Source organism: Typopeltis vanoorti, chromosome 10 (genome assembly GCF_054136105.1).
Source record: "Typopeltis vanoorti isolate ZY-2024b chromosome 10, IOZ_Tvanoo_1.0, whole genome shotgun sequence".
NCBI classification, from domain to species: Eukaryota; Metazoa; Arthropoda; class Arachnida; order Uropygi; family Thelyphonidae; genus Typopeltis; species Typopeltis vanoorti.
In genome coordinates, this window is record NC_143558.1 from 58733859 (window position 1) to 58759301 (window position 25443).

At 36.6% G+C, this 25443-nt stretch overlaps 1 protein-coding gene across 1 annotated transcript in view; it reads left to right on the forward strand.

Annotated features, from left to right (window-relative positions):
• Positions 1-25443, forward strand: part of Agxt (Alanine-glyoxylate aminotransferase) — a 137986-nt gene that overhangs the window by 13990 nt on the left and 98553 nt on the right. The window contains exons 2-3 of the mRNA XM_090399160.1: positions 2038-2184; positions 10494-10591. Of these exons, the coding sequence (XP_090255286.1) occupies positions 2038-2184; positions 10494-10591 (245 nt within the window). The remainder of the gene's footprint in view (positions 1-2037; positions 2185-10493; positions 10592-25443) is intronic.

Here is a 25443-nt window from a genome sequence, read left to right on the forward strand (position 1 = left end):
ATATATATATATACTGCAAGTCTCATATTGTAATGGTTCTAGATACCACCGGAGCAAGTATACATGCTTGGAGATTCCATCAATGTACAAAAACAATATTTATTTATTTTTTTAATTTTCAGTATTGTAACATTGTAACTGATTATAGAAAAATAAATATTACTATTTTTATTAAAATAAGAATAAATGTAATTATTAAAATAATGACTGCATTAGTAGGAACAGTCTTTATCTCATGAAATATCAACTTCTCTGTTTTAAATTTTTAAAATTTTGAAGTAAAAATTCTAGAAGTAAAAAAAAGGGAGAGTTATTATTATTATTTTCTTGGGGAAGCAGTAACAAATGACATTTCATTTGTTATCTTTGCTAAATATTATGACATAAATAGCTGAAATGTTTTCGCTTAGTTTTGTGTTGCCTTTATGTGTGTTACAAGTCTCATATTGTAATCCCTGGTGTCTCAGTGACTGAGATGAAATATTAGAAGAATTGGATAACATTTTTAATCCTTTCTTAGTGCTGTTTCACTCCATTAAGCCTCTAACATGAGTTTCTTCTGCACTTAAGCCTTAACAAATGAATTATTACCTTTCCTTAAACTCATTCACTGTGACTTGTGACTGCCTCTGGCAACTCATTCCACCAGTGGCGCACTCAGGCTTTAATCTTGGAGGGGGCCGAGCGCTCAGGATTTAACCTTTGTGGGGGGGGGGATGAATTGAGTAGACGTTTTGCGAATACACACTACACATCGCATACGACCTATAACTGAGCATCTGCAGTGATCGCTAATTCATAGGTAGCACACAACATAAATAAAAAAAATGAATTTGAATTAGGAAAAGATTTTTGGAAATTTTTCTAGTGTTTTTTCCTTTTCTTTGGGGGTGGGGGTGCCCGCGCCACTGCAGTCCACTCATTCACCAGTTTCCAAATGAAAAACCTAGTCTTCATGCTGAAGCTAACTATACTCTTACACAACTCCTAGGGGTGACCACTTAGTCTCTCTCTCTTCTTGTTACGTGGCAGAAAGTTTCTCATATAAGTGAAAGATGATCATTTTCACACAAGTTTTCAGTTCTGAAACATGCAGTATGTTTTGAATCGCTTCTATAAATAAAATGATGTCAGAAAGTTTTTTTGGTGCCATTATAAGCAGATGTTGCGGGTAATGCATTCAAAATCAACATAAGAACATAATATATGCCATAGAATTGGTATTAAGTAAATAAAACTGACAATTAAATTTAATCCTCTGTTCTAATTTTGTTACCCCTCAAAAATTCTTAGCCATCACAAATGAGCAGACAAGTGCATTTTTCAATCCCTATGATAAAGGATATATTTGCAACAGTCTGCAATTTGACTAGAACAGGCAGGTTATGTAGATGAATATCAGTGATGGAAGGTTATGCATTTCGGTTGGAAGACTTTTCAGTTAGCATATTATACTAATGAGAATTTGCTACAAATAATCAGTAAAGTCAGAGACTTGGTGGTTATTGTGGACTGTTTACTGGTCACATTGCTAAGATAGTTAAGGCACCACATTGGATTGATCCAATGTTGAAGAGAACCCTATGCTGTGTGAATAATTTCCTTATAGGAAATTATTCACAGGGTAAATAAGATAGTTATTCTTCTGTTGTCTCAATGATCCATCAGACATCATTTGTCCTTGCTTTTGTCTGTTTTAATTATTATTATAAAATAATTATTTTATTAACTCAGTAATTGCTTAACACAGATATAGTAGAATTGAAATTATACTTGATCAGAAATTACACTATTGTTTTAATCCTTTACCAACACGTGAGCAAGTTGTTCCTTTGCCAACATGTGTGAAGTTTATATGTGAATTATCTTCACAATGGGGCTACTTTTATATGGATTCTGTTGATTGACATCAGATTGCCTCAGTATCCTATAATTCATATCACATACTCTTTTCAGATATTGGCATGGGTTATGGAAAGAGCCAGCACATGAACTGTAAGAAATTTTTAAGAAAAAGTGTGTCTTTTATCATTTCAGCAAAATCACTTAAGAAATTATTTACACCAGGACCACTTAGTGTGAGTCAGTCTACAAAAGAAGCTATGCTTAATGATTGTGGGTCAAGAGATCCTGAATTTTTGCTAGTTGTTAAATCTATTCGGTCCAAATTGCTGGATATAGCACGTAAGTGTTTTTTATTTTTATTATTTAATAGATTTAACTTAAAATCATGTTCATCTTGGAAAGCAAATTTCTTGTTACAGTAAAAGTGAATAATCCAAGTTTTTAATTTTATTATTATTATTTTAGGCCTCTATAAGACTATGAAAGGTCCTCCTTAAACAGCATTTTGAAAGTGCATAAACTTACACTGTTGTCTCAATGATCCTACTCTTTAAACTCATTCTCTGTCACTCACCACACTCTTAGGCAATGCATTCTATGCAGAAAACTTATTTCTTACTTATGAAACTTTTTTGCAACTTTGAAGGATAGCCTTTTGTCCTTGTTCCTTCCACTTGTTCTATTATATTAAAATTTTTCAGTGTCAATCTGGTAAATACCTCTCAGCTCTGTAAATATCTCGGTCATATCACTTCTTTGTTTCCGTTCCACCAGACTCTGCAGAATACATGATATTTGTCTTTTCTCATAACCAATGTTCTACAGTCTCAGTAGTATGTAACAGAGGGCACACGAGGATTGAGGGTCTTGGATTTGATCATCTCATCAGAGGATGTAATTATAAACGAGGTGTCAAATCACCCTCCAGTTGGTGAGAGTGACCATGAAGTGATTACCTGGGTGGTTGCCAGCATTGTGAGGACCTCTGTGAGAAAAGGGTATACAGCAATCCCTCAATTAATGTGCCTAATGCATTCTTTAAAACAGGCGCATTAATCGAAAATGCACTAATCGAATATAATAACCTATGGGAAAATGTATAATTCGTTCCTCAGATTTCTTTTTTGACCCTTAAGTTTTTTTATAAAAGAATTAGGGTATATCTCAGGGCCTAGTTAAAGGAAAACCATGAAGCTGAAAGACAATAAACATATTCAGAATATAAATTTATTATTCTGCTTCTTAAAGAATTGAGCTAATGTAGTTTGGCGGGCATTCTGTTTCTGTTTTTCATACAACCGAGTAAAATTTGCCTCTTCTGCAAATTTTACTGGTTCTCTCTTCACCAGGGTCGGTCTCTAAGCATTGTTGCTTAAAAACTTTGATTGTACGAAAACTATTTTCAAATTGTTTCTGTGAAACCTCTTTGGGCTTGTCAGTGATTAAATTTTCTTCATATTCTTCAGGATCTTCTTGCTGTGCATCTAAATTTAGCAGGTCAGAATCACTCAACTTCACAGAATGAAATTTAATTAACTTAGATTCATTTGAAAAGACTCTAAAATCATTTGCACAATGTGGAAGAATGTGCTTCCAAATGGCTCACATATTGCTAGCAGTAATTTCATTTGACTTTGTGACTTTATAACCAGGCTGAGATTTCTCTGATTTGGTTAGAAAAGTCTTGGAAGGCATTCGCTTCCAAAAAAAGGCTGGTTTCATGGATATTAAATATATGTTGATCACAATAATCCCCTTCTTACACAATTTTCTTCAAAATCTCTAGAGATCTCCTTATCTGCAATTGCAGCTTCGCCTGTTGATTAGAACGTTATGTAGGCTACTTCTCTTTTTGAAACGCTCAAATCACCCAGCACTGACATGGAGTTCTTTTTTTCCATAGTTGATAGCCCTTTCTTTCCAGGTTGCAAAGAGACTTAATGCTTTTGATTTAATAAGTACAGTGTTTAGCAGGATCCGTTTTTAGTTACAAACTTTAATCCATGTAAAAAGAGACGTCTCTCTAATTCAATCATTATAATACTTTGATTTCAAGTGCATGTGATGTACTTGAAGCAGCCTTATCTTTCTCTTTGTATTCAGCAGTTGATTCACCCATTTTTGTGTTGTTCTTGTCCTATCTTTGCTCTGGACTCACCTTGTTCATTTTTCTTTATCATTTCAAGTTTTTCTTCCAATCAGATTACTTTTTGAATAATTTTTATACTTCTATTTTTTGCTCACTAATTCTTTTACTCATGATTAAAGGTTAGGAAAATAATTTAAAATAAAAAAAAAAGTAAGGAAAACAATTACACAAGATATCAGCAAAATGCTATGTAAAGCAGACGACATAAATTTTGGCTGTAAATTTGGAACATAGTGTACAAGGCAATAGTGTAGTATGCCATTAAAAAATAACTTTGTAAAATGTTTCAAATCGGTAACTACATTATTTCATCCTGGTAAGTGATTTTTTAAAATAGTTAGCCATAAAAAATGTATAGATTGAAAATTTTTAAAATCTGTAACGTTTATTTTTAAAATGTATATAGGCATACTAATTGAATTTTAGAGGTGCACTAATCGAATTTGGGTATCGATTAGTGGGCGCATTAATCGAGGGATTGCTGTATGTGGTATTGCAAGGTTGGTGATTATGAAGAGCTCAAGAGACAGCTTGCAAGCATAGCACAGATGAGGAGTTAGCTGGAAAAGAGATCAATGCAGCTTGGATATTCAAGAACTATCTTGTAGAAGCAATGTCTAAATGTATTCCAAGGGTCAGAAGGTTAAATAAGGTAGGTGTGAAATGGACGAATGCATGCGATACAGACAAAAAGGCATTATGGAGGAAGCATAAGAGAAGTGGTAATAACCAATTCCATGAGGATTACAAAGACCAAGCAAGGAGAGTGACTTGGTTGGTAAGGGTAGCAAAAGAAACAATGAGCAGCAGTTAGCTAATGAGACCAAAGAGAATCCTAGGGAGTTCTTTTGATATGTAGCCAGCAAAAAAAGATTATGGAAAAATGACATTGATTGGAGAAAATGGTATAAGGACAACTACTACAAAAGATATAGTGGAGACACTTAATGAGCAGTTCATAAAGGTCTTTCGTTCTTGTGAATGTGACATCAAGGAGAGATTGAGAGCAATTGATGATGAGGAGGTGAGACTGACTGACTGTAAGTGAGCAAGAGGTGTATGGAGAATTGAGCAAACTTGATGTTAATAAGGCCATGGGAGTTGATAATATATCACCATGTATTCTGAAGGAATGTGCCAGGGAGTTGACATCTGCCTTGACATATTTTTTTAATATGAGTCTTGCACTGGGTTGAATTCCAAAGGAGTGGAAGGAGGGCAAGAGAGTGCTGCTTCATACGGAAGGTGATAAAACTCAGGCATCAACTTATAGGCCTATCTGAGTGATAGGTGTTGTGGTTAAGTTGTTGGAGAAGCTAGTGAGAACTAGGATCCAGAAGTGGGTTGACAACAATGGTATTATCTTTGATGGCTAAAGGGAGGTCATGTTTTAGTAATATACTTACTTATATATAAGGTGACTTCTTCCTTGGACAGAGGAAAAGGATATACAGTAATATACTTGGATTTCGCAAAGGCTTTTGATAGAGTACCTCATGATAGGTTGACAGTCAAACTAGAGCGGATGGGGTTGGATATTAGATTAGTGTATTGGATCGGAGACTGGCTATCTGATAGGTATCAGCAAGTTGTGTATGGGGGAGCAATATCTAGGAAGAGAAAAGTCACTAGTGGTGTGCCTCAGGGGTCTGTTTCAGGGCCATTGCTGTTTAACCTGTATGTTAATGATATTGGCAAAGATTTGGATGGGGATATTCAGTTGTTTGCACATGATGATGCAAAGTTGGGACGAACTATGAAAAGTAGAGCAGATGTTGTGGCCTTACAAGAAGACTTGAATAAATTGAATGAATGGGCACAGAAATGGGGATACGAGTTCAATGTTACAAAATGTAAGGTTTTAAAATTTGGGAAACAAAGATGGGATGTAGAATTTATGCTTGGTGTGGATTTATTGCTGGAGGTGGAGGAAATAAGAGATCTTGGGGTGATAGTGTATAAGGATCTGAAATTTAGGGGACACATTACCAAAACTGAGGATAACACAAAGAATTCTGGGCATCATGCAGAGGACATTGACTTATAGAATTAAGGAGATTCTTGTTCCATTGTATAAGGCTTTGATTAGGCCACACATGGACTTCTGTGCACAGATTTGGTCACCTGGTTTTCAAAATGATGAAGAGATGTTGGAAAAGGTCCAGAGATGACTTACTAAGGTAGTTTCTGTTCTCTGATCTCTGGAATGTCGAATTTGAAAAAATTTTGAGAAGATGCAGTTTACGGAGTCTAAGTGCAGTGTTTCCCAAATTTTTTCTATGACTGAACACTTCACAAATCATGCAATTTTTAACGGAACACCTAGGTTAGAGTCACAGCATTTAAAACCATTCCAGGCTCATATTAATATTAATTTTGATAATTTTTCATGGAACACTTATTCACTTTCCATGGAACAGTGGTGTAATGCAGAACACAATTTGGGAAACCCTGGTGTAGTGGATAGGAGGAAGAGGGGGTGTTATGATTACCTACAAATTAGTAAGGGATTGTTACGAGATCAATGTTGGAGAGGGTTTTACAGCAAAATGGTGGGAGATCAGGGAAGAACAGAGGATATCCCTGGAAGCTGTATAAGAGGGTGTGAGCAGGGGAGTGAGAAGCAGGTTTTTTGCATTGCAGAGTTCTGAATGATTGGAATGTCTTGCCTGAGAGCGCGGCGTCTGCAAGGAGTTTTAAATACACACTGCTCATCATACCATGCTAAATGCATGGTATGATGAGCAGTGTGTATGACAAAAGGACCTCCTAGATGAGTCTTTGACTCCATGGGGTTTGGGATAATAATATGCATTTTCTCTCTCTCTCGCTCTCTCTAAAGTTGCTTATCCCCTCCAAATCCTGTCAACCAGATCTGAGTACAGTAATCTAGATGTGGCCATGATCAGGGCTTTATGTAATGTTTAATACCACCCTTTTATCTCTTCTGATTTTATCTTCTCCTTCTCCTCAGTATTGCAGCAATCCTTAGTGTTGTCTTCATAACCTTGCAATAATGTATATACTCTGAACTTCACCTTTTTATCTGCTATCACCCCAAGATCCCTCGCTTCCTTCATTTCTTCCAGTATAGCTCCATCAACAGAGTGTGCAGTCTCCCATTTGTGGATCCCAAATTTCAAAACCTTACATTTAGCTATATTAAACTGATATCCCCTTCATTAACCCACCTTTTCATCTTATTCAAATTCTCTTGAAGAGCCATTATATTAATGCTGTTAGTAATGACCTACGCAAGCTTCACATCATCTTCAGACGGTTGAATATTTCCCTCTGGTCAGTGATTTTATTGCTGTACTGTACACAATAAAATCATTGATAGAAACATGAAATAGTAGCAGTTCCAGGACCGAACACCACATCTAACCATTCTGTTTCTGGATACTGCTTCTCCACATACAACTCTGATGTCCATCAGAAAGCCAATCCAGTCTACTAGCCCAGTACTTAAACTCATGCATTGCAACTTAAATATCAGCTATTATCATGTATCACTCATCAAATGACTGCAAAATCCAGAAAAATGATATATACCTTTTCCTCATCATTACTCTTGTTACTTTATTGTTAAAGTAACAAGAATTGTCAAATGACTAGAACGAGAACACCCTCTTAACAAATGCTGGTCTTCATAAATAATATTACTCTCATCTGCCCAGTTCTATATATGAGTTCTTAAAATTTTTCAAAAATCTTAACAACCATGGGAGAAATACAAACCACTCTACACTTTGATACTTCCATTATGCAATCGCATCATCTTGCCCTCCATCTACTTAGAAACTTGCTGTGTTGCATGACTCATTAAACAATTATCTCAGTGGCATGGTCAACACATTTCTTTAAAATGTGAAGAAATCCCATCTAGTTCTACTACTTTACTGACATCTAGACTACGGTATTTGGAATTCATTAACTTCTAACCTTCAGCACTCCTATCCATCTAGGAATAAAACTGGCTTTACAAGGATGAAGCATCTTAATAGAATGACCATTAAATAGCTCCATCATTTGCATTAGTTATCTGACTACCACCTACATCCAGTAGGATCATTCTGAATGGAGAACCTATAGAAGTAAATTGTTTCAGCTATTTTAGTGAAGATGGTAATTCTGTTGTCTATTTCCATAATTAATTTGAAAAAAGACAACAAAATTAGAAAAGCAGGTATAACAGGGAGTCAAGTGAATAAATTTATATGGAATAAGAGAGAAATCAGTCAAAACACTTAACTAGCTATAGACAAACACTGTTCAAAATCAATTTAACTTACGAATTTGAGCACTGAATTGGACATAAAACACTTGATTGAAGGCTGGAGTTCACAGCTATGAGAAAAATTAAGGGAGTGAACAGATGGTATGGCAGAACCATATTAAAAATGAAGATATTAGGAAGGAACATGACAATCTTAGGCGGTATGGTCATACTTAAAGAATGGGAGAGGAAAGATTTGCAAAATAGTCGTTTAATGCCAGGATGGCCAGTAAAAAAGACTAACCAAGATGTAGATGCATTGATAAAATGCCTTAGAAAACCAAAATATAAAATCTGCTAGTATTGGAGTCCTAACAGATAACAGGTAATTTGGAGGAAAAACTGTTGTTGTCAGGAATTTGATGATAAAATAAAATTATGATGATAAATATAAAATTATGCCCTTCTTATTAGAGGCTGAAAGTGGATTTAAAAAGTTACATGTTTTTTCTTTAGAGCAGGTTTCTGGGATTGTGAGCAACATGAAAATGGCACTGTCAGTTAAGTACATGTGAAGTTATGAACTTTGTGTGATGAAACATCAAATAGCATATTGCCTTGGTGGGATCATGCTAGGGGTCGTGGAATTTTAGTAGATAAGAAGTTTATGTTCAGGAGCCATATAGCAAAGATTGCAAATAAAACTCCAACAATAATTGCTATGTCGAAACAAACATTGACATATAAGGAAATGGAAGTCATTTTGCCTCTTTGCAAAATTTTTTTTGGCAATGCTGATAAGTGGAGGGGAAAGAGAGAGAGAAAGAAAGAAAGAGAGAGTGAGTGAGTGCAAAAAGGACGTCTTAAAGATATAAATATGTCACAATATCGGAACTGTGGAATATAGATTATTATTATTATTATTTGACACCTCCAGGGAGTCCAAGGACTCATCGAGGAAGGGCACCTGCTCTACAACTCTGTCTCCACTATTCAATCACCAACTGACCGCAACGCCATCTACCGCCAGACACCACGTATTTCCACGGACAATCAATCACAAACATCCATGCCAACAGCAGGATTCGAACCTGCAGCCTTTTGGCTAGAGAGCGTATATGCTATCCACTTGGCCAACTAGGCCGGCAAGATTATGGGGATAGATTGAGAATTTGTAGATTGCAGATACAAATAGGAGAAAGAGGGGGTGATATGATAGAGTCACTCAAACTTCTTATAGAAAAGGTTCATAGGATAGTGTATAGATGGAATTTTTCATTTTATGGAGGGTGGGGAGAGGATGAGAAAGCATCCATGGAAATTGAGAATGGATATAGTTAAGAAGGGAATGAGAGCTAGATTTTTCTGTCATAGAGCAGTGTGTGACTGGAGTACTATCACATTACTATAGATGCCATTTTTTATTTTATGGAGGGTGAGGAAGGATGAGAAAGCATCAACGGAAATTGAGAATGAATGCCGTTAAGAAGAGAATGAGAGCTAGAATTTTCTGTCATAGAGCAGTGTGTGATTGGAGTGCAATCATGTACTGCTCTCTGTGAGTGCAAGTAATGTGAATGAATTCAGATGAAGGTATGACAACTAATGTGAATGATCTGTGGCCTTCCTTGATGAGTTCCTGATTCCATGGCAGTCTCTCGCACCAGCTTTCATACCTTTTCTTGAATTTGTTCATATTATCTGCACTCACCAACTCCACTAATTTGTGCCAAAATCGGAGTGCATTTTACATTATAGATAAGATGGAGATGGCTTCTTGAGGCTCTTAAATGCACTGACTATGTTGGTTCATGTTACTGGTGGATGCTATAAACCTGATAGGTGAAATATTCTTTTGAACTGTTAAAATTTTTGTTTTTTTTCATATGTTTAATATTGGAGTGCAATCATGTACTGCTCTATGTGAGTGCAAGTAATGTGAATGAATTCAGATAAAGGTAGGACAGTCAATGTGACAACTTAGCCGGCCTTGTTGGCCGAGTGCTTAGCGTATCTGTTCTCCCATTCTCCAGCCAAAAGGCTGTGGGTTTGAATCCTGCCATGAGCATGGATGTTTGTGATTGTGATAATACTAGTTGTGGTGGTCGGCAGTAGATGGCGTTGGTGTAGATGATGTAGGTAGTTGCGGTTGGTGCAGTGGTGGAGACGGAGTGTTATTGAGTTAGGTGCCCTCCCTCAATGTGTCTTTGGACTCCCTGGAGGTGTTACATAATAATAATAATAATAATATCAGTTTTTGTAACCTATTTTCTCCCCTAGGAATGCCACATGATTTATACACTGCTGTATTATTGCAAGGTAGTGGAACGTATGCAATTGAAGCAGTATTCCATACTACTACACCTAAAAGAGGCAAGGTAGGTAGTTCATTCATAAGAATAATTCTGCATATTTGTTTATATTTGCTCTTAACATGCATAGAACCTGTTATTCATCTGCAACCATTTAGGAGAGGAAGAGCGTGCTGCTAATGATATCAAATGTCTTGAATCCAGTTAGCGTTGAGCCCTATGATTGCAATACTAGTAACAATTTTTCATGTGGCAGTGAGTTTGAAGCCATCTGGTGTGAGGTGGAGTCTAACAAGATTAAATACACAGTGGAGTGTTGTTACAGACCTGGCGGATTGGTTGCTAGTGATGAAGATGCATCAACAAATAAATACAATGGGTGCAAAATGAGTAATCATAATGGGGACTTCAATTATCTGAACATGATTGGGTAGACATGAAATTGCATGAGAAGAATGAAACTGAATTTATTAAACTGTTGCGAGACAACTTCCTCAAGCAGCATGTGACAGAAGGGACTCAAGGTCAAAGTGTGATAGATCTGATTATAGTGTTGGGGGGGGTTCAGTTAAAGATGTAACTATTCTGTCTCTCTTTGATGACAGTGATTATGCAGTACTCACTTGAGAAGTGGATAAGTTTATAAATGTTCTATTCAGAAAAGGTTACATGCTGAACTACAAAGCAGAAAATTACCTGAGGGGTATTCTGGGTTCTGTGCCATGGTATCAGTTATTGGATGGCAGTGGCGAAAGAGGCGCCCGCTACAAGCGCAACTGGGTTTGGTGGCTCAAAATGTAAAAAATAAAAAAAAATAAATAGATACAAAAGTCCGCTATTTTATATGATATTTTTAAATTTTGGCAATACGGCGCTTTAGACATGCAAATTCAGCAACACAGCGGAATTCCGCTACATTTGGTAACACCGGTGAGTTCCATTTTGTCTTGAGTTAGATGGCAATGACAGCGCCTAATATCACAACTTGAACCACTTGAACATAACATTTACATTTATTTGCAATTGTTTTCGTTTTTGTCTCAAATAAATTGTTCCATCGCACCATTAAGTATTAATGAATGTATTTTCCCATTTTTTGATTTTGTGGAATTTTGTATCTCCAAATTCCTGTCTAATCCTAAAACATTTGCATAGATAATCTAATATATTCTTCCGTTATCCTCCTAATGTGTCTATCTGCCCATCCCATGTTTATTACCTTCTATATTATAATTTTAATCCCTTTATGACCTCCTTTGATATCATTCCATCTACCTGAATTTCTTGTTTCATGACCCACCCACAAAAATTATTCGCCAGCTCTTATTAACACCCATCAAACCCAGAATCCAATGAAAATCACATCACAATCTTCCCACCCTCAATATTTCCATTCGTCTCTAGTTTTTGTGGATAAGAGAATTTCAAAAATCATGTAATTATTATTAGTCTTGTTGTCATTCATAAGATCAGTTGTGTTGTTGCTGTGTCGTAATTATTGTTAGATATTTTCGCTCTTTTGTGGAACAAAACATACAGGAAAAGACAGATAATTTTGTTTATATACAAAAGTACTATAAATAGTAAGTAAGTACTGAGTAAGTACTATAAATAATTATATTAATAAAAACACAAATTTATATTATTAAAACACTTCTAGGGTAATATGCCAACAAAAAAACCTTCCGTTGCACAGCTTAAAAAAATAAGAGAACAAAAGATTGAAAATATAAAGAAAAATATAACTCCAATTGATATTTTTATTAAAAAATCATCTACACCTCTAGTTCATTCAAGCTTAACAAATGAATTAAATCTGCCTTCTACAAGTAGTCATGTTTCATGTGAAATTGAAACAGAAGAGAAAAGTACAATTGAACATCAAAACCAGGAAATCGAGAAGCAATGTAATAATGATAATTATATGGTGGATGCTAAATTCAAAAATATTGATAATGCCAAAATAATAGATTTTAATGATCCCACAACATGGCACATAACCAATAGTAACATGCAAATATTTGTTCAACATGGACCCGAATTGTGCGATAATATAAGTGTTCATCCTGATACAGAAAATTGACATTTTGATAAAAAAGTGGTTTGTAAAAACCATGTCAAACGGAGAACAAGTACTCAGGAATTGGTTGATATATTGCAAGCGAAAAGATGCACTGTTCTGTTTTCCATGTATTCTTCTTGGAAAAAATCAGAATGTATGGACAACTGCGGGGTTTCGAGACTGGCAGCATTTGAATCCTATGTTACCACGTCATGAAAATTCATTATATCATAAAAAAAATTACGTCGAATGGAAAACTTTCGAATCAAATATTAAGAAAGGTGGTTTTATAGACGATCAATTACAAGAAGCAATTTTAAAAGAAAAAGAAAAGTGGAGGTATATTTTAAAAGTTAGTTTGGATGCCATTCTGGACTGCGTAAAAAAAATAATGAAACTTTGAGAGGAATTTGTGAAAAAATTGGTCATCCCGAATGTGGAAAATTTTTTAACACAATAGAATTAATTAGTCATTACGATCCTATTATTGTGCAACATATTGAAAGTCATAAGAAAAATCTATGAAGGTTTCTTCATAGATTTTTCTTATGTTAATTTAATTTTCTTATGTCAAGTTAATTATTTCTCTCCTATAATACAAAATGATATAATTAATATAATTGCTTCTAAAATTAGGCAGCATATTATTTCAAATATTCATAAAGCAAAATATTTTTCTATTTTATTTGATAGCACATGTAACACTTCTCACCAGAAACAGATAACTCAAATTTTTCGCTATGTTAACATTTATCCTAACACGAATAAATGTAGCATTGAAGAAACCTTCATAGATTTTATTGTGACACATGAAAAAACTGGTAAGCACTTGCGAATCACATCGAAAAAAATTAATATCAGACAGATTAAATATTAGAAATATAAGAGGACAGTCATATGATAATGGAGCGAATATGGCAGATAAATTCAAGGGAGTACAAGCCAGGATATTAGGTGTAAATAATATGGCTAGGTTTGTTCCTGTTGACTTCTATGGCGAGATGGACGTCAATCCCTTGGACTTTTATCCCTTCATCGTTAGGTTTTGATTATTTATAAAGAGAAATTTTTGAGCATCTGGCTCGCCCGAGTTAGGGCTGTGTAGAATCACTTGAGTCGATGATCAGAGCTGCTTTCGGGTGTTTGTGTTTCCATCTGTCGTTTTCATCATAGTTTGATGATTCTCGAATGAGTTGGTTGGGATGGAGTGATGCCTGAGCTAAGTACTTGGCAGCAGTCTGGATGAGAAAAGTAGGTATGTCAGGTATGTTTCCGTCTTGGTGGAGGAGAGTGTTCCTAACAAACCACGGGGCATTGAAGATCATTTGGAGGCATTTATTTTGGAGTACCTGTAGTCTTTTAACGTTGCTGGGGAAGGTGTGACTCCACGCCGGCGATCCGTACATTAGTGTGGGTCTGATGTATATTCTTTGTATATTCTTAGTTTGTTTTCTATGCTGACTTTGCTTCTTCAGTTGAGTAGAGGGTAGAGTTGGGCTATTGCTGAGTTGGCTTTGTTGCAGGCGTGTTAGATGTGGGGGTTGAAGTTCAGTCGGTTATCAAGTTTGATTCCTAGGTATTTTTTCTTCTTTTTTGCCATGGGATATCAGTGTTGAACATCGTGGCTGCTTCGTGGTGGGTTGCTTTCCTTCTTGTAAAGAGTTTGGCCATGCTATTGTCAGCGTTGACATCTATTCTCCATTTTTGAAATCATTTTTCAAGATTTGTTGCTGCATTTTGTAGTCGTTGTGTGGCTAGGTGTGGTCTGAGTGATCTGGTCAGTATTGCCATGTCATCTGCATAGAAAGCCATGGTGGTTGATGTAGTGCCTGAATGTCTGAGATATAAATGTTGAAGGTAGCGGCAGTAGGAGGGAGTCTTGTTGGATACCAGTGTTATACTTCTCGCAGAGGATCTGAGGCCATATAGCTTGATTTGAAATTTTTGGTCTTTCAGATAAGATTCTATGCTTTTGGTGAGGTTTAGTGGATATTTTGCAGTTATTAGTTTGTGGATGAGGCCTTTATGCCACACTTTATCGAAGGCTTTCACCACATCCAGGAAGATTGCACCTGTGTGTTGTTTCCAGTTAAATCCGATAGTTCATTGTCTGTGGACCTGTTGAGTTGTTCAGTGGCCTGTGCAAAATCCAAATTGTTCTTTCGGGATTAGGTTGATCTTGCCCGTTTCGTCTTGTAGGTGGTTTAGTATTACTTTTTTTTCCAGATTTTTCTGTAATAGGTCTGTAATATTTTTCTGATAGGTCTGTAATTCTGGGGGAAATTGAGGTGCTTTCCCTGGTTCATGGATGAGGATTATGTCTGCCTGTTTCCAGTGAGTGGGGAAGTAGTTAAGTCTTAACATCGCATTGATGTAACCACTAGATGCATAACTGTTTTATGAGGGAGTGCTTTTATTATTTGATGTTTTAAGGATACTTGTGACATAAAGACTGAATAACATAAGCACGTAAACACAAGAAAGATATTTAATTAACCAAATATTTCGGTCTTGAAATAGCAGCTCATCTTCAGTGGCACTACAAGAACAGTTCTAAAAAAAATACGAGGTGGAATACTAACAATAGATCATTTAAAAATAGAACAAGCCACATGATGTTATATCATTAAGTATTAAAGGGAATATTTTTAAGCAGAGACATGATTGAAATAAAGATATTAATTAATAATATTAAATATCTGCATCACAGATGGCATCACAAGCAGTGATGACAGTGATGCAAGGATAAAAGGGGTGCTTAAGGGTCAAAGCTGTATAACTGAGAGGAGACCTCCACATAGCCTTTAAAGGAATGCGGAGAACCGACCAGGGCTTCTGACCTAATGTCCAATCCTCACCTTCTCGTGGTGCACCCTGTTGGGTATCTACTTTGATACTGAACGAACGAGGATGGGCTGGCAATTTGGGATTTAGCCGACCAAATTGTATTCTTATTGGTTAAACCAAAATAAAAAATGATGGTACAACATGACAAAATTTCATGCCGGCTGGGGCGTCGCCCGGTTATACAAGGCCCCCGTTGTTTTCGCCAGGGAACCAGGGCGAACAGCGAAAAGTCAGCTACTGGAACAAATCTGAAAACAAACCCCAACTCAACATCACCAGAGTTAAAGATCGGTACTATCAACGTAAGAAGCCTGAATGGCAAAGAAATGGAGCTAGCTGAGGAATTAGATAAGTACCAGATCGACATAATAGGGGTGACTGAAACAAAAAAGACCAAAACTGGTGAGATCTTTCTGAGCAATAAATACAAAATGTTATATTCAGGCAATGACAATCAAGGAAAAGAAGGAGTAGCCATAGTATTCAACACAAAATACGAGGCTAATCTTCTTGAATGGCAGTCAGTCTCAAGTAGAGTAATGTGGGCAAATATGAGAATGGGGAACTGGACAATGAGACTTATTTGTGCCTATGGTCCCACAGAAGGTTCTACTAAGGTAGAAGTGGAGGAATTTTTTGAGGCTTTAGAAAAAGCAACTGACACAATGAAAAATGAAAAGTTGGTCCTTGTTGGGGATCTAAATAGTAGAGTAAGAAATGATTGTGAGACATACAAAAATATTTTGGGAAAATTTGGAGAAAAGAGCAAAGCTAATAATAATGGCAAATATCTGTTGGATTTCTGCTCAGGACATGGACTGGTTATTACTAACACCATGTTCCAACATAAAAATGTGCACAAATTCACATGGAGAGAAGAGGCTAGGAATAAGAAAAGTCTCATTGACTATGTTATTGTTGATAGTGATGTTTTCTCCCTGGTGCAGGACACCAGAGTGTACAGAGGATTTGAAATTGGAAGTGATCACTATTTAGTCTTGAGCAGGATAAAATTAAATTTCATATTGAAAAGAATAACATGTAAGAAAGTTTTAAAGCGAATAAAAGTTGAGCAGCTCTCAGATATGAACTGTAGACTAAAATACAGAAATATTATTGAAAAGAAAATGAAAGAGTTTGAGAACAGGAATCAAACCTTGGAGATTCAGTGGCAAACTCTGAAGGAAACATTGATTGATTCTGCCAGAGAGGCATGTGGTGAGGTTGTGTGCAAGGATAAAAAAATCAGAACTCCCTGGTGGACACAGGAAGTTAAAGAGGCAGTGAAGGAAAAGAAGAAAGCATATCAAAAGTTCCTGGCAAATAAGTCAGCTTTTACTCTTACAGAATACAGAGACAAATGTAAGAAAGCTAAACAGTGTGTAAAACTAGCTAAACAAAAGTCATGGGAGGACTTTGGCAAGAATATAGAAAATAAATATCAAGAAGGTGGCAAAATATTCTGGAGGTTGTTGAAGAAGCTTAGGAATGGAGGAAAGAGTGCTGTAAAAGGAATTAGAGATGATAAAGGTGAAATGAAAACAGGAGAAAAAGATATCCTTGAAGTATGGAGTAATTACTTTGAAAAACTGCTAAATGAAACAAGCAGTGATGACAGCACAGTGATAAAAAACACTGACCAGGCATGCAGTCAGGAATACATATCCATACTTGAAGTAGAAAAAGCAATCAAAGGCTTGAAATGTGGAAAGGCAGCAGGAGTAGATGATATTCGACCAGAAATGCTGAAGTATGGTGGTATAAGAGTCTTACAGTGGCTGCACTGCATAGTTCAGAAAGCCTGGACAGAGGGACGAATTCCCGATGATTGGAGTAAAGCTCTCATAGTACCCATATATAAAAAGGGAAATAAAACTGAATGTGAGAATTACAGAGGTATTTCCCTACTGAGTGTTCCTGGCAAGATCTATGCAAGTATACTTGAGAAACGGTTGAGAAGAATTGTGGAAGAAAAGCTTGGTGAAGAACAAGCTGGATTCAGGCCAAATAGAGGCTGTCAGGATCAGATCTTCACTTTACGACAAATAGTCGAGAAAGCATGGGAATATAACAAAGATCTGTATTTAAGTTTTGTTGATTTGGAAAAGGCATATGACAAGGTGCCAAGAGAGAAGCTATTCAATACGCTGCAGTTATATGGTGTCAATGGAGCACTATATCAGGCAATACTTAGTCTTTATTTGAGTTGTGAATCAGCAGTTAGAATTGAAGGAAGTACAGGAAGATGGTTTAATGTTAAATCTGGTGTGAGACAAGGATGTACATTATCCCCTCTGTTATTCATTATCTATATGGATCACATTATGAAGGAATGTGGTATTAAACCTGATATCAAAATTGGAGATGTTAATGTCAGCTCTTTGCTTTATGCGGATGATGTTATACTTCTAAATAAATCCGCTACAAGTCTGCAAGATTCTCTGACTAAATTGAATAACTGTTGTAATAGATATGGTATGAAGGTCAGCAATAAAAAGACAAAGACAATGAAAATAGGCAGAATCATTGAAAATGTCAATTGTGTTGTGAATGGAGAACCTGTGGAACAAGTAAAACATTTCAGCTACTTAGGCACAATTTTTACTGAAGATGGTAAACTAAATATAGAAATAGACAACAGAATCAGCAAAGCTGGTATCGTGGGAAGTCAATTGAATAAATTCATATGGAATAAGAAAGAAATTAGTCGGAACACTAAATTAGCTGTATACAAGACTGTGTTCAAACCAATTTTAACTTATGGATCTGAGAGCTGGGTCAGAAGTAAAACACTTGACCAAAGACTAGAGACCGCAGATATGAGAGTCCTGAGAAAGATTAGAGGCGTGAACAGATGGCATCAATGGCAATATCATATTAAAAATGAGGATATTAGGAAAGAACTTGACATTGTCTGCATCCAGGAATGTGTTAGCAGAGCTAATCTCAGATGGTATGGTCACTTAAATAGAATGGGAGAGGAAAGATTAGCAAAACAAGTGTTCTCTGCCAGGTTGCCAGGAAAACGACCCAGAGGAAGACCAAGATATAGGTGGATTGATACGGTACAAAGTGCCTTAGACGATAGAAATATAAGATCTGATAATGTTGGAGTCTTGACAAGTAACAGACTGATTTGGAGGAAAATTGTAGATAGGAAGTTAGTAATGATGTAATTTTTTCATGTAGTACTGTCATATCCTGTACACCCCTTGAGGGTACATGGCAGGAATTTGATGATGATGATGATGATGATAATATTAAATAACATAAAATTAATATGAATTAATGAGTTATCCTGATTAGACTTTCCCAGATTTTTGATATAGAGGCCTCTATGCTTTCTTTGAATAAACATTCAAATTTATAACGGGATCTATGTAAGAGGCGAGTTTTTGACCAAAGGATGTTGTGGTTAGTTTCAATCCCATGCTGAGCCAATCTAGATTTTTCAGGTTTGTTGTGATGAATGGAGGATCGATGTTCTTGGATTCCTTTTTCAAGAGAACGTCCAGTTTGTCCAAAATAGGAGAGATCACAATTGCAGGGAATTTGATAAACTCCAGGAAGAGACATAGACAATATATTATTCAGCTTTTATTATTTGTTTGAAATCTCATCTGGACCTGGGGGCCTTTCTGTTGTTGAGGTTCTTGATAATTTGGTATACTTCCTTTGGTGTAGCATAGCTTATGTTTTCTCAGCTGCTGGGTTGATGGAGTGCACAGCAGGCATGCCTGTGGATTTTTTCAATGAAGCGCAAGTCCGCATGCTTGTAGTTTGGACTGAATTGCAGCTCCAGGGCATCTGCAAAGGCTTCTGCTTTCTCATCATCTCGGTAGAAGACTATGCCCCCTTTCTCTGTGGATTGGTTGTATGTTGGGGGGGGGGGGGGAAATCACTGCGAAGGGCTTTAGTCATTTTGCATAGCGAGTTGTCTTCAGTGTTTAAAGGAGTTTAGCTTCCTCTCATACAGTTGGTTTTTTTGATCACTGATTGCATATCGGAATAGGTTAGTTGCCCTGTTTAGCTCTTGTCTATCCTGGGGAGACAGTGTTGTATGGTAACGGCATCTGATCCTGTTCTTGCTGCGGATAAGCTTTAGAATCTCTTCTGCAAGCAGGTTGGCTTGAAGAGGAGCGGTAATGGTGGAGGCTGCTGCTAGGCTAGCTTGGATTGTGCTTTCCAGTTTACTGATCGCTGTGTCTACTTCTTTGGATGAGGAGATGGTTGGAATGGGGCCTGTGAGGTTGCGGAGAGCAGCATTGAACTTTTTGAAATTTGTGCAGGACTGCCTGGGGATGATTTCTGTTTCCCTGCCTAGGCTTAGTAGTACCAGGTTGTGATTGGAGCTAGGATCATTAACAACCTGTAACTAGAATTGGTGCGAAGTGTTCCTGAAGATGGCTATATCCAACACATCAGGTCTGCCCAGCGGTCCGTAGTGTGTTGGTTCAGCGGGACCTGCTATGATGATGTTTCTTGTCATAGCGAACTTGTGTGGGCACTTCCCATTGTTGTTGTTGTTGAAGCTTCTACTGTTCCATGCGGGATGTTTTGCATTTAGGTTTCCCGCTACTATTGTTGCTTCGTTTATGTCGAGGAGCTGGAAGAGATCCGAGCCTAGGAGTGGTTTGCCTGGAGGGTTGTAAACTGAATATAGCTTTAGGCTACCTGCATTGTTAGTGTGTATCTCAATTCCAGTTTCTTCCAGGTTTGTAGTCATTGTCTTCTTGATCTCATTGTATCTTATGTCTTTTTTGACAAAGATAGTCGTACCACTTCCTCTGCCGTTAAGTCTGTCATTCCTAAGTAGTGTGTGTGTGTAGTACCTTAATTTGGGGTTGTCACAGGGCCGAAGGTGCATCTCTCTGATTAAGAGGATGTCTATTCTATATCGTACAGTAAACGCTTGTAGTTCCAGGAGATTGTTGCTTAGGCCATTAGCATTCCAGAATGTGATCTGTATGAAGTTATTCGAAGTGGGCGTATTAGCCATTGCTTATCATTGAGAATATTACTTGAGTGTTTTTTAGGAACTTGTTTGTATCACTCTGATTAGGGTTGGTTTTGCTGAAAGCCGTTAGCATCTCCCATAGGGTGGCAGCTAGGATAGCAGCTGAATTTTGATTGTTGGGAGTAGGTTCTGCTGGTTTGATCTTTGAGGTAACTGCCGCAGCATATGAACTATGTGATGTTGTTCGCTGATGGATTCTTCCCTCCAGTGGTGTTGCACGATTTTGAGGTGGTGGATTGCCTGCTTTTCTGTTTCTTGCTAGGTTATCTGGGTGGAGAGTGCAGCCTTTATAGTTCGCTGAGTGCAGTCCACTACAGTTTGCACATGTGGCTGGAGTTGTGCATGGTTTGGAGCATGCGTGAGAAGGGTGACTGTCCCCCATTTCACACATTTGTACTCTGCTCTGCAAAGTTTCTGCGCATGCCCGTATTTCTGGCATTGGTGGCATTGTCCTGCAGTTGTTTTCCATCTGAGTGGCTCAATTTTAATCATTAGATTACATACGGTCTTTAAATCATATATTTCTCTTTGATCCTTGCTGATTTCAACTAGCACCAGGAGCATAGGATGCTTGTCCACCCTATACATCCTAGAGACCTTATGCGGTTCGAGGCTTTATGATATTAGGTCAGAGGCTATTTCTTCTGTTGTTATAGTTTCTATTAGCCCTCTTATAACCACCTTTAAATTTTTCTTACTCTTTAGTTGAAACGTGTGATACGGAATTTCTAACTCATCCATGTGTTTGATAAGTTTGCAGTAGTCTGATGCTCCTTCTGTTTGAATTCGGACTCCTTCATCAGAGTTTTTAGCTGAAGTGAAATTAATTTCTGAGTTTTTCATGACCTCCACAACTGTCGACCATTTTTCCTTATCACGTAGAATCATCAATGGGATTTGTTCTTTGATCTGTGCAGCTTTGTCTGTTAGAAGGTGATTACAGCAGCAGAGCTTGGGTTCTGCTGCTGTAGTCACCTTCCTGCACTTCTTCCTACTGACTATCTGATAGTCGTCAGGGTCCTCTAATGAATGAGTATCAGCTGTTGAGGTATTTCCTCTGCTGTTGTCTTGCGAGGTGCTGGGAAGAGGGTCAGGGGGGTTGGCAGTCAACTCTGATATCTGGTGGATTTCTACCCTTCCTGGCCATTTCTTATGCAGCAGGTATCCTACATGTTTGAAAACTTCCAACAGCTGCTTAAAGTCAAGCTCATCATACAGAGTGTTCATGATTTGGCCTAGTTTGTGATTAGAGAAAGAATAGAGATTGCTCAGGTGTCCCGAGTAGGTTACAGATAATCCCGTGGACTTTAGAGGATCCACTTGCAAATCCCATAGACACACACACACTGGTGTCTACCAGCAGAATGAAAAGTTATAATTTAGTATGCCCTGTAAATAGGCTTACAAGATGGTTTCCGATGGAACTAAAGATTTTGACAGTAAAGTATTTACTTAACTTACAAAAACTTTGCGTAGTCCAAATGCTTTATCAACACATGCTAACATAATTCTCATCACTAAAGCATAAGATGCTAAAAACATCAACCAAATTCGCAATTCACCATCAATAATACATGAAACTAACACGCAAGCTGCCATCTTTTCGACAGGGATCAAGCTTTGTTCCATGCACTGCTCACAGCCTTAATTTAATAGGCGTTCATGCTGCACAAACATCTGTTCAAACGAATCATGTTTTTGAACAATTCAACAATTGTTTAACTTTTTTGTAAATTCTACCTAGTAGATGGAATCTTTTAAAGGAAACATTATCTGTTCATCTTAAAGGTTTAAGCGACATGAGGTGGTTCGTGAAAGCTAACGTGGTAAAAGCCTTACGAAATCAAATGCCTGTAATTATACAACTTCTTATAAAATATGTGATGAACAAAGACAAGTTACAGTAGATTCTGTAACAAATGCTCGAATGTTGCTAAAATTATTAACAAAATTAATTTTCTTGCACTATTAATATTTTGGGATACAATATTAGGAAAGATAAAGTAAATTTACTTTATCTTTTATAAATTTACTTTTTTATAAGAAAAAAAAACCACACTTGAAAATGCTGCAAAAATGATTAAAGCTCTAAAAAATGAAATTCAAGAGTACCAAAATGATTTTTTCGATTCACTTCACAATTTGGCAAAAAGTTTAGCCGAAACAATAAATATTGAAACTTACATACCAGAAAAGAGACGGTGCAAAATAAAAAATATGCCTGGTGAGAAAGCTACTGATGATTTGTTTGCCATGAATGAAACTGAATTTCTAAAAAAAGAATTGTGTGAAGTTTTAGATCTAATACTCATACAGCTCAATGATAGATTTACTGCTTTACAAGAGGTTGCAAAAAACTTTAGTTTTTTAAATGGACACGCTTTAAAAATTATGCAGCTAGATTATCACAAATGATGTGCAGCTGACCTGGCATTGAAATATAATAGCGATTTAGATGCTCCAGAATTTGTATGTAAAATTGAGAGTTTCAAATATCAAGCCATGGAAGTTTTTGAAAATTGATGCGATATGATGCTTTTCAAATCTTGCAAAAAAATTACGAACTCTCATTACAAAACACGTATTAAAATCTAGACACAGCATTAATGCCTGTAACAACAGCTTCCTGCGAATGTTCATTTAGCAAATTGAAAAATTGTAAAATCGTACATTCATTCTTCTATTGGACAAGAACGATTGACAAACATGTCTATAATATCAATTGAAAAAGATATTGCAAAAACATTAAATTATGACGATATAATAGATGTGTTTGCAAATGAAAAAGCTAGAAAAATTTCTTTATAAAATATGCTGAACTTATTTATGTTTTTTATTATATTATTTTATATTATACCTGTGTTGTGTATTTCTTTAATCTATTTGTCATTGAATATGAATAAAAATTTGTTCTTATTTAATAGATTTATTTATATAAATATATAATTAGATTTACAGGCAACTCATTTTAATGGGGTTAATAGTAAGTATTTAACATATTGCAGTTAGTAAACTATAACTTGTTACATTTAAATTTTTCAAAATTTTTGTCATTTTTGGGTTGGGGGGGGGCGCAAGTTAGACACTTGCCACAGGCGCTTCATACCCTCGTTATGGCACTGTTGGATGGAAAGATATTGACAGTGCATGGGGAATTGTTTAAAAAATACGTAAATGAAGCGATATCAGAATGTGTCCCTAGAGTTTGAAGAATAAATAGAGTTGAAGTGAAATGGATGTGTAATCTAATTAATCAAGAGATTTGTAAGAAAAAGATGATGTGGAAGGAATATCATGTGCATAAAGATGATGTCAGTTATGATGATTATAAGCAGCAGGCCAGAAGAGTTGCAAGTGTTGTACAGAAAGCCCAAGTGTGAAAGTTACAAATCCGAATATGAAAAGAAACTGGCTCTGCAAGTTAAAGACAACTCAAAAGAATTCTATCGCTATGCTGCAAGTAAAAGGAGTGAATTTAAAAGAATAACTCTACTGAATGCAGATGGTATGCAGGTGACCGATGCAAAAGTGTTTGTTCAACTAATGAGCAGTTTTGTTAGCAGCTGTCAACCTGATATATTCAACACTGAACTCACCACTACCTCTTCACCATATGAAGAAACACATGCCGATGAGGATGAAGTACTAGAGCTGTTGCACAAACTGAATAAGAATTCTGCATTAGGAACTGATGAAATATCAGCACGGATGCTAAAAGAGTGTTCAGCAGAACTAGCTAGCTATTCCTTTAACCAGGCTATATAATTTGATTCTCAGAATAGGGAAAATTCCACTGTAGTGGAAAGAATGTATGATAATCCCATTGCACAAGGGTGGTGCAAAGACTGATGTATCCAAATAATGACCAATCAGCATCTCTGGAGTGGTGGTGAAGATTTTATAAGGTTGATTAGTGCTCAAATTCAGATATGGGTTGACAGAGAATCTGTATTTTGTAATGAACAGCATGTCTTTACTAAGGAAAGGTCATGTTTTAGCAACTTGCTTATATTCTATAATAAGTTACCACTGAATTAAACAAGGGAAATGATACACCATGATACTTTTGGATTTTGCTAAGGATTTTAACAGAATACAGCATGGTAGACTGTTGCATAAATTGGAGAATATGGGGTTTGGATTATAGAATATTAGTGTGGATAAGAGGATGGCTGACTGACAGATATCAAAAAGTGGTATATGAGACGGTAGTGAATCTGCAAGATTGGTGTACCTCAAGGATCAATCCTTTGTCCATTCTTATTCAATCTGTACATTAATGACATTGGGAAGGATTTGACATGTGACATACAGCTATTTACTGAGGATGCAAAGATAGGGTAAGGTAATCAGGAGTGCTGCTGATATGCAGTACTTGCAGAATGATTTGAATAGGCTGAAATTGTGGACAAGTGAAAATGGTTATCATTCAATGTTAATACATGTAAAGTCATGCACTTTGGTGTGATTGGCTTGGTGAGATTATGCTTGAAGAAACTGATGATCTTGGAGTTTTAGTAGACAGGATGTTGAAGTTCAAGGGTCATATAGCAAAAATTGTAAATGCAACTCAGAGAATAATGACAATGCTGAAATGAACCTTGACATGTAAAGATAAGGATGTTATTTTGCCCCTTTACAAGGCGTTGATAAGACCTCACTTGAACTATTGCATGCAGGTCTTGTTTCTGTGGCGATTCTGATACAGTGGAAAGAATATAAACAAGTGTTTATATTCTCTCTACTATTTATGAAGACAGATTGAGAATTTGAAGGCTGCTGATACTACCAAACAGGATAAAGAGAGGTGGTATGATTGAGACTTACAAGTTTCTGAAAGGGTTATACAGAATTTCAGTAGATGGAATTTTTCATTTTATGAAGGATGGGCAAAGGACACAAAGGCATCCATGGATGTTGAGAATGAATGCTGTTAAGAAGGGGGATTAGGGCTAGATTTTTCTCTCATAGAGTAGTGTGTGATTGGAATGG